Source organism: Salmo salar, chromosome 07 (assembly GCF_965601325.2).
Source record: "Salmo salar chromosome 07, fSalSal1, whole genome shotgun sequence".
Lineage (NCBI taxonomy): Eukaryota > Metazoa > Chordata > Actinopteri > Salmoniformes > Salmonidae > Salmo > Salmo salar.
Genome location: NC_138297.1, coordinates 53,289,069 through 53,299,459, shown reverse-complemented (window position 1 = coordinate 53,299,459; position 10,391 = coordinate 53,289,069). Strand labels below are relative to the sequence as shown.

Sequence of the window (10,391 nt, the reverse complement as noted above, 5' to 3'; positions counted from 1 at the left end):
GACTAGTATGGGCTGTCTCCAAAACATCCCTACTGGGTTCATTCCCACGTGGGCAATTATTGCCTGTGGATCTTCAACTGACCACACAGGGTGGGTCAACTCTCACTAATCGTTGTAGGCCTGGATTATCCCATGGTATAAATGTATTTCTCGTGAGGGGTCTTCTGACAACTAGTTGTATTCAAAAAGAGAACGCTAAGCTCCACTCAAAACAACCAGGTCACCCATCTTGGTCTATCCCTGCTTCCCCACAGATGTTAGCTTACTCCTTCCCAGTGGTGACCCGTCATTTAGGGCAGGTAGGGCAGAGCCCAGAAGACTGAAACAACACTGTAGAAACATAGACATAGAAACACCAGATTTTCGTCAAGCATTTTAAAATGTTTATTAATTATGAAAAATATGAACATTCGATTCATTAAGCCACTAGGTAATTCGACTGCGGGAAAGGGCTAAGCTCTGTGCTTAACCAAAATCTTCAAGCTTCTGACAAATCAATCTGCTTCTGCTCTGTCTGCCCTAGCATCTGTCCTTTCCCTATCTCTTACATTGCTATTTATACATTTTGCCCATGCCTCTCTTAATTACAGGCATAAAAGACTTTGTCTCCTTTACACGTGATGTCTAAACAGAGTTAGGTAACACATTGCCTTCTTCACATGTGACGATGATCCACGGTGACATCTAATTCAACGCCCACGTGCCATTCGGCAGCTCCACCAGCTCTAACCACAGGAGGCTGCTGAGCGGCTCATAATAATCGACAGAACCGAACTAATGGAATGGCATCAAACACATGGAAACCATGAGTTTGATGTATTTTATAACATTCCACCAATTCCGCTCCAGCCATTGCCACCAGCCCGTTCTCCCCAATTATGGCTCTAACCCAGGGCTTGAGTTCGACAAGGGTGACGCTATATAAGATCAACTTCCGCCATCCAGCAGTGGAACATCTGTAGTCTACCTGCACCCGCCACTTCCTCCATGCCTCTTCAGCAGCTTGCTGTTAGTTCCTCTTTTTCTGCTTCTTTGTTTCAGTATTAACAGTCCGGTTGGGGATGGAGGAGTCATCAGGTCACAATGACCAGGCTCATTCATGACAATAGGCTATGGGTTAGTTATAGTGATCTATTTTGGGGTGATTTGTAGGTGCGGAGTTATTATAGTGGGTTATAGTGCGCTAGTAGTATTGGTAGTATTAGTAGCGACTGCAACACTAGTGGTGGTGGTAGTAGTAGTAGTAGTAGTTTACTGCAATAGTTGTAGTATTAGCACTAAATAGTACCATAACGCTTTATTGAAGCAATCTATGTTGGGTCAGTCTGCTCATCTGAAATTCTGTCTTATTTTATAGTACTTTTTATTCCTTTTTCTCCCCAGTTGGTAGTTACAGTCTTGTCCCATCGCTGCAACTCCCGTACGGACTCGGGAGAGGCCATGGCCGAGAGCCATGCGTCCTCCGAAACACGACCCCGCTAAGCATCACTGCTTCTTGACACGTGCTCGCTTAACACAGAAGCCAGCTGCACCAATGTGTCAGAGGAAACACAGTACAGCTGGCAACGAACTCAGCGTGCATGAGCCCGGCCACCACAAGGAGTCGCTAGAGCGTGATGGGACAAGGACATCCCAGCCAGCCAAACCGTCCCCTAATCCGGACGACGCAGGGCCAAATGTGCGCCGCCTCATGGGTCTCCTGGTCGCGGCCAGCTGCGACACAGCCCGGGATCAAACCCGGATCTGTAGTGACGCCTCTAGCACTACGATGCAGTGCCTTAGACCATTGTGCCACTCAGGAGGCCCCGCTCATCTGAAATTATAAGCGTACTATTCTAATCTATGGAGTTTTAATGCAAATTTGAAATGCTTATTGTTGAAAAGTATAAAATAGTATCAAAGTAGGGAGAGAAGTTGAGCATAAAAACAACCAACCTAAAGCTACTAATGCACCTAGCAAGCTAACGTAGCTACCTAGCACTCCTGTCAGGTAGCTAGCTACAGTTAAAACATTAAAAGGAGAGCCGCACACTCTAGGATCTCAAATGCAATAATTTAATAACCTAATATCCAACGTTTCGACAGACATGCCATCTTCATCAGTTACCCATAGCTGGCTAGCTAGTTTTATAGTTATGTAATTTATTCCAATACATTTCAGAATTCCCAACAATATGTATATGAAGCTAGCTACTTTTTATAGGCTCCTCACAATGAGACTAAGCCAATTTGAGCATCATTCCTATTTGCCAACGCTAAAATCAATGTCATATATATATATATATTTTTTAGCAAGCTATTGTCAAGCTCACAAATGGCGAAAATGCAGCCATGTTGATTAAGTTGGACACTTCGCGGCCACCGGACTTTGACACGTGACTACAGTTTTCACTGAATTGTGGGTCATATTAACCCCACAAGTGATCAAAGTTAAATGGTTCAAGAACATTGGCAAATCCAAATTTGACCATTGAAGTCTATGGAGGTTTTATGCTAATTTATATGGTTATATTTCAAAAAGTACAAAAAGCATCAACAATCTAAGTTGAGTCAGTCTGTATATGTCAATGTTGGTTTGGTGTTTGCATCTTCAAGGATTCAAGAGCAGTGGCTAATCCAAATACTTCACATTTAAGCCTTTGGAGCGTTTATGCAGATTTTAAACGGTTATAGTTAAAAAAGTATAAATGGTATCAAAAAGCTGTACACAAGCAAACTATTCCAGACCGGTCTGCACGTTTTAAAGTTTGAATGGTATTTCTATGTTAAACGGTTGAAAACTAGTATCGACTACAATTTTCCCAATTCAATCCAATGGCCATTGAAACACATTGTAATTCATGCAAATATGGTTGTAGTGTGGAAAGTATAAGTAGCATCCAAAAGTTGTTTTCAAGCAAAATTAAGACAGTCAGCATGCACGTTTTAAAGTTGTTTTGGTGTTGGTAGCTTTTACGGTTTTGGCACTACAGATGGCAGAGGAAGGCAAGTAAGATTTTTATTTCAGCAAGCACACCTAATAAGAGTATGTAAGAGTGCAAGAATGGCCTTGCTTTCAGCAAGCATTGTTCGTTGGCCATTACGCATTTGGAATCGTTGCTGTTAAGGTTGAATACAGTGGAAATATTAATGAAGTTGACTGTTTGTTTACCAATAAAGGTATGTGTTGGAGCACGTGTGTGAGCCCTACTGTACTACTTCACATTTACCATTTTAGGACGTCTTCATTTGATCACTCTTTTGTTGCTGAGAATTGGTCTAATAGACTAGACGTAACATAGTAAATGTAAATCCAGGACACTGAAATTAGTATGATATGTAACCATACCAAATGTAACATAAGATAGAAGTTACATTAAGGCAAAATCGAAAGGAGGGTGGTTGGTCCGGGTGAATGGATGGATGGGTGTATAACGCAAATGTCTAGCAACCCAAAAGTTGTGTGTTTGAATCTCATCACGGACAACTTTAGAGTTTTAGCAACTACATACAAATGTTTTGCTACTTTGTAACTTCATAGCATGTTAGCTAACCTTTCCCCTAACCCTAATCCTTTAACCTAACTCCTAACCTTAACCCTAACTAATGTAACCCAGCTAGCTAACGTTAGCGCTAGCAACCTAGCTAACCTTAGCCACAACAAATTGGAATTCGTAACATATCATATGTTTGCAAATTTGTAACATATATTATATTTGGAAAATGTGTAACGTATTGTATGAATTGCAATTCATAACAAATTGTATGTATTACAATTTGTAACATATTGTACGAATTGCAGTTCGTAACATATCATATGAATTGTCATTCGTAACATATCACACGAAATGGATGATGGACATCCACAAAATGAATACATACCATATGAAACATAACATATCCTAAATGGAGTGTCTTGGATTTACGTACAGAATAATATGAAATGCTCTGAGACCACGTTGGCAAGAAATGCAAACTTGTAGAGTATTTGAGTTAATAAAACGCTTATAAACTTTTTAATTTCCAATTTGAAAATTCAAACTTGATTTGCACTAACGAAAAATGTATCAAACCCTACAAAAATGTCCATAATTATAATCCACATAATAATTCACATTTCCTATTGCTGCAGGATTATTTTCCTGCTGTAGAAAACTGGCTCAAATTAAGATCCTACATCTGTACAGTAGGACTCACACGTTAATCCTCTTCGTCAGGTGATCCTTTGTGCCCAGCAACCCCTGATCAGGTGATATGCGTTTGACTTCATATACTATTTGTACTGTATATAAAAAGTGTGGTGTCCAAATGTATGACCTCCATTTCAACTGCTATGGTGGCAGAGAGGAATGGTCACTGCACTGTAGAGAAAGAATACTTTTCTCTTTGTTTCTTTTGAAATTCTGTCAGGGTATAGCCTTGAGACTTCCAGTATGTCAGTCACGAAACATAAAGATTTTGCACAATAAACACTTAATTTCTATATTAGAAAGTTGATAAAGACATATTAGAAGCGCAAATGTTGTGAGTTAAAATCCAGCCAAGGCTGCTCTCTTCTGATATAGTCTAGGAAGCACGTGTAACTATCAAGATAACATGAAATTCTAACAAGCAAAGCTTTGGTGTGGCGCAGAGAGATAATGCTCCTGTCAAACAGTCTCAGTTTTCTCCTACCTCCAAGGGTTCAAATCCTGAACCATGTACGTACTGTATATCTTGTCAGTATGATACAGATGTAGGATCTTAATTTGACCAGTTTCTCACTGCAGGAAAACAATCCTGAAGCAACAGGAATTGTGGATTATTATTACATTTTGTAGGGGTTGACAACATTTTTGTTAGGGCAAGTCTGACATTTTAAAGTGGAAATTACAAACTTTAGAAGCCTACTACATTACAAGTTTGCATTTGCTGCTGTGATCAAATTAAGATCCTAAATAGCAAGTTGCACTTAAACAATGAGGCTTGTTTTATATGCATTTTATATATTTTATTGATAGATTAATCACTAAATAATTTCAGAAGGTCAAGGTAAAAAATAAAAACTACTGTAAATTGCGGGGCCTGAGTGACTCTGTAGGAGCATGGACTGGATGGAGATGGATGCCAAGAGTGTGCAAAGCTGTCATCAAGGCAAAGGGCGGCTACTTTGAAGAATCTCAAATAATAAATACATTTTGATTTGCTTAACACTTTTTTGGTTAGTACATGATTCCATATGTGTTATTTCAAAGTTGATGTCTTCACTATTATTCAACAATGTAGGAAATAGTAAAAAATAAAGAAAAACCCTGAAATGAGTAGGTGTGTCCAAACTTTTGACTGGTACTGTATGATTTCTGGTTTCTGCAAAAATTCATCTTCGCCTGGCTGATGGAGGAGCTTTGGTTGTTTTTGGTTGATGTGGAGCTGGTTTAGAGGATTTTGATTTTTGTGGAGCTGGTGGCGGCGGTTTAGAGGATTTTGATTGCTGTGGAGTTGGTGGAGGCGGTTTAGAGGATTTTGATTGGTGTGGAGCTGGTGGAGGCGGTTTAGAGGATTTTGATTGCTGTGGAGTTGGTGGAGGCGGTTTAGAGGATTTTGATTGGTGTGGAGCTGGTGGAGGCGGTTTAGAGGATTTTGATTGGTGTGGAGCTGGTGGAGGCGGTTTAGAGGATTTTGATTGGTGTGGAGCTGGTGGAGGCGGTTTAGAGGATTTTGATTGCTGTGGAGCTGGTGGAGGCGGTTTAGAGGATTTTGATTGGTGTGGAGCTGGTGAATCTGGTTTAGTGGATTTCGATTGGTGTGGAGTCGGTTGAGAGGATTTTGATTTGTGTGGAGCTGGTGTAGGTGGTTTATAGGGTTTTGATTGGTGTGAAGCTGGTGGAGGCGGTTTAGCGGACTCTGATTGGTGTGGAGCTGGTGTAGGTGGTTTAGAGGGTTTTGATTGGTGTGAAGCTGATGAGGATGGCTTAGTATGGCTCTTGGGTTTGGTCTGGACAAAGGGACGTGATTTTAACTTGAAGTTGCAGAGCATTACAGTGGTGATTGGCTGCAAGTGGATGTAGTGGGTCTCTCTTTGGACAACATTGGGGGCCGGGAGATATGTTTGTGGGGGAGGTGGTGGTGGAGGAGGATGACATACAGGTCTAGAGCCTTCCTCATACTGAATGGCCTGGATGTTGCGGTAGGTGGACAACATGGATGCCACCAGTTCATTAGGTACTCCCCTCTGCTGCAGGGTGTTGAGCGGGTGGGGTTCGTAGAAGTCGTGAGACCTGTCACAGTCCACCTCTGCAGCACAGGTTCCTCTGATGTAGCGCTCACAGACGTGGAGTCTTCTGCAGCTCTCCTTGTCAGGACAGTAGCCATACTCTCCACTACCTTTGTTGTATGTGAAGCAAACCTGGAGACAAACAAAGACCACTCCTAGTAAGTGCACATCAAATGTATTAAATGGAAATTAAGTTTCTTTACTCTGGATATCTACATGCTCAATTTAGAGGATATACAGTATTATGATGTAAAGATGAACAAGACTCAAGAGAATGAAGTAAAGAAAACACTACTGTTTGTTGCCTGGTGGTTACCAACCCATCCCATGTCCAGCTCAAAAATATGTTTTGTCATGCATTTATGATGCATTAATAAATTCTCGTATGAACCCATTTTACTTACAAATGTTTATTTTTTTATTCCAAGTAAAAATAAAACATAATTTATCTTCTGAAAGTATGTTTGTGTGTGTGCTTTTAAATTGCTTCCAATAAGTTGCAAGGAGCCTGAAAATACGAGCTTACTTGGGGTAAGAGGGTGTTGTCATTCTGCAGCAGTAACGTACACAGCTCCCGCTTGTCAAATTCCTCCAGATGATGCTCTCTCAGGACTCTGATGTTGTATTCTGACGTCAGCTCATGAGAGAAACGACATCTGAAAATCAAAGTTTAGTTTAGTTTATTAATTGGACCATTTAAAAAAAACAAGCACACATAAAACTTGAAAAAGCCATACATGCACATGAGCAAGATCATTGAGGATAACACACAATACAGTCTGGGACTTATTTCCATTGTGGTCCTTGAGACAAGATCGAACACAGTTAAACACAGTATGGCAGTGAAATAATAAAACAAAAACAGAGAAGAAGAACATCTATCTCATCATTGCAGTTACATCATAGGGGTTATTCATATGGGCACAGAAGACATCAAATATATTTTTACTTAAATGTTTAAAGCTGCCCAGAGAGGATGTTGTTTTTATGGGCAGAGGCAACTCATTCCATTCTGAGGCTCCAGTATACAAGAAAGTACCTTTCCCAGCATTACTCCTGAACTTGTATAAGCACACATCAGCAACACCTGATCTGGTGCTGTGATTGTGTGCATCCCTAACACGAGGAAAGTAATCACTTAGATATCTGGGTAGAGGACCATAAATACTCCTGTAAACCAAACCTAGTCTAATCTGGGACACCCTAGCCTCAACAGGCAGTTTAGTTCCTGAAAGCAGCTCCTGCATATGTGAGTACGTAGACTCACCTTCAATACTACCCTGATCAGTTTATTCTGGGCTATCTGGAGCATCCCCTTCATAAATGTAGATAAGCCCTGAAACCAGGAAGTACTAGCATAGTCAAAATGGCATTGAATGAGGGCAGTGGCTAGCACTTTCATGGAGTCCTTATCAAAAGAGAGCAATAGTTTCCTAATAGGCCTACTGCCCTTTTTTTTAAATCAGCATTTTGAGATTGATAATACTAACGGGAAAATGTAGGCGAAAGCATATAATATCAAATGAAAAAGGGAAATGGCCCCAGCTTTTATGGCCGTGTAACATGACACCATTTTGTTTGTCTTAATGACATTTCAATAACGTTTTACAGTTTCCAAAATACATACTGCGACCTCTAAATCTTAATATTTAGAACCACATTATATAGAAAGAAAATCTACAAACAATATTAACCGGACTACTGCCACTACTACCAACTGTTCACAACTTGCCATTTAAGTTAGCCTACATGTTGCATAATACAACACCATTTTTTCTATAGAACATTTCAAAACAAGGCAATTAATACGTGACATCCCAACAATATGGATTAAAATACAGCATATTATGGAGTCTGACAAGGAATTTTGACCAAAGGAATAACAAGGTTTACCCCTCATTGAATCGACACGTTCCATAAAGGTAGAATACACACAGATGTAAATTGCTGCAGCCATTACATTCCTTGTCTCTGCATAACCTCATCTTCGTCTTGGCAACTATTAGTTTGTTTCCCTCAAAGACAGCACTGGTAAACATATCCTGATTCCCTAAAACACTCTCCAGGTCATCTTCTGTCGTGCTAATGTTGGCACGCATTTCTTCCATCTCAAAATACCCATTATGGGCACAGAGGACCTTATAGATGAGAGCTGTTGTATCCATGTCCGTCACCGTAGATCTTCTGCATTGACTGTTCAAATCGGTTCAAATGCATGACTGCACATATTGACCGCAAATACTGACAAAACTGAAGTAGAACTTTCCTCTGTATTCAGAACAGGTCACTGCGATAACACCCTTCTACCTATGTGAAGCTAGCCACAATAAGGATTAGCCACATTAGTGGAATTTGCGGGTCGCCTTCAAAATAAAAGTTCCTCATTGAAAATGATAAAGGTTGCAAAAGGTTGCAAATTGTGGAATCGTGTCATATTTGGACTAGATAATGCTAAACAAGTTTGGAATGTTGTTATATAAATTCAACAAAAGACAATAATTAGCTAGTTGGCAAAAAATCTGTTGAAACAGCACTGTGGATGTATTAAACTCACAAATAATTTGTGGCATACTTATATTTCACTGTACAGCCTTACCTATGGATTGTGGTTCAATGAAATGGTGTATCAGTCTACTCAGTGTCACCCACAGAACACAAATGTAAAGAATTTCCACAAATATTAGTCTTGTAGTTGTTATTGTGGGACTTTGACTGTGAGAAATGACCTCCGCAGTCAGCCTATTGTGTGTTATTACATACAGTACCAGTCAAAAGCTTGGACACACCTACTAATTCAAGGGTTTTTCTTTATTTTGACTATTTTCTACATTGTAGAATAATAGTGAAGACATCAAAACTATGAAATAACGCATATGGAAGCATGTAGTAACCAAAAAAGTAGCCGCACTTTACCTTGATGACAGCTTTGCACACTCTTGGCATTCTCTCAATCGCCTTCATGAGGTAGTCACCTGGAATGTGTTTCAATTAACAGGTGTGCCTTGTTAAAAGTTAATTTGTGGAATTTCTTTCCTTCTTCATTGAGCCAAACAGTTGTGTTGTGAAAAGGTAGGTTGTATACAGAAGATAGCCCTATTTGGTAAAAGACCAAGCCCATATTATGCCAAGAACAGCTCAAATAAGCAAAGAGAAACGACAGTCCATCATTACTTTAAGACATGAAGGTCAGTTAATGCGGAACATTTCAAGAACTTAAAAAGATTCTTCAAGTGCAGTCGCGAAAACCATCAAGCGCTATGATGAAACTGGCTCTCATGAAGACCGCCACAGGAAAGGAAGACCCAGTTACCTCTGCTACAGAGGATAAGTTCATTAGAGTTACCAGCCTCAGAAACTGCAGCCCAAATAAATGCTTCACAGAGTTCAAGTAACACACACAACATAAACTGTTCAGAGGAGACTGCGTGAATCAGGCCTTCATGGTCAAATTGCTGCACAGAAACCACTACTAAAGGACACCAATAAGAAGAGACTTGCTTGGGACAAGAAAAATGAGCAATGGACATTAGACCATTGACCATTAGACCAAATCTGTCCTTTGGTCTGATGAGTCCAAATTTGAGATGTTTGGTTCCAACGGCCGTGTCTTTGTGAGACGCAGAGTAGGTGAGCGGATGATCTCTGCATGTGTGGTTCCCACCGTGAAGCATGGAGGAGGAGGTGTGATGGTGTGGGGGTGCTTTGCTGGTGACATTGTCAGTGATGTATTTAGAATTCTCGGCACACTTAACCAGCATGGCTACCACAGCAGTCTAAAGCGATACGCCATCCCATCTGTTTTGCGCTTAGTGGGACTATCATTTGTTTTTCAACAGAACAATTACCCAACACACCTCCAGGCTGTGTAAGGGCTATCTGACCAAGAAGGAGAGTGATGGAGTGCTGCATCAGATGATCTGGCTTCCACAACCACCCGACCTCAACCCAATTGAGATAGTTTGGGATGAGTTGGACTGCAGAGTGAAGGAAAAGCAGCCAACAAGTGCTCAGCATATGTGGAAAACCTTCAAGACTGTTGGAAAAGCATTCCAGGTGAAGCTGGTTGAGAGAATGCCAAGACTGTGCAAGGCTGTCATCAAGGCAAAGGGTGGCTACTTTGAAGAATCTAAAATATATTTAACACTACATGATTCCATAT

General features: G+C 40.5%; 1 protein-coding gene across 2 annotated transcripts; it reads right to left on the bottom strand.

Moving 5' to 3' along the window:
* Nucleotides 1-360: 360 nt before the first annotated feature.
* Nucleotides 361-8,548, bottom strand: LOC106609508 (uncharacterized). 2 transcript variants are annotated; one of them, XM_082977762.1, is made up of 4 exons: nt 8,126-8,548; nt 6,759-6,888; nt 5,887-6,364; nt 361-5,808 (listed from the first exon to the last, which is right to left on the bottom strand). In XM_082977762.1, exons 1-4 carry the CDS (start codon nt 8,395-8,397, stop codon nt 5,336-5,338), a joined length of 1,353 nt encoding a protein of 450 aa, XP_082833888.1. In that variant the 5' UTR covers nt 8,398-8,548; the 3' UTR covers nt 361-5,335. The 2 variants fall into 2 exon arrangements, with proteins under 2 accessions (XP_082833888.1, XP_014063875.2); XM_014208400.3 differs by having other exon boundaries at nt 361-6,364.
* Nucleotides 8,549-10,391: the final 1,843 nt, after the last annotated feature.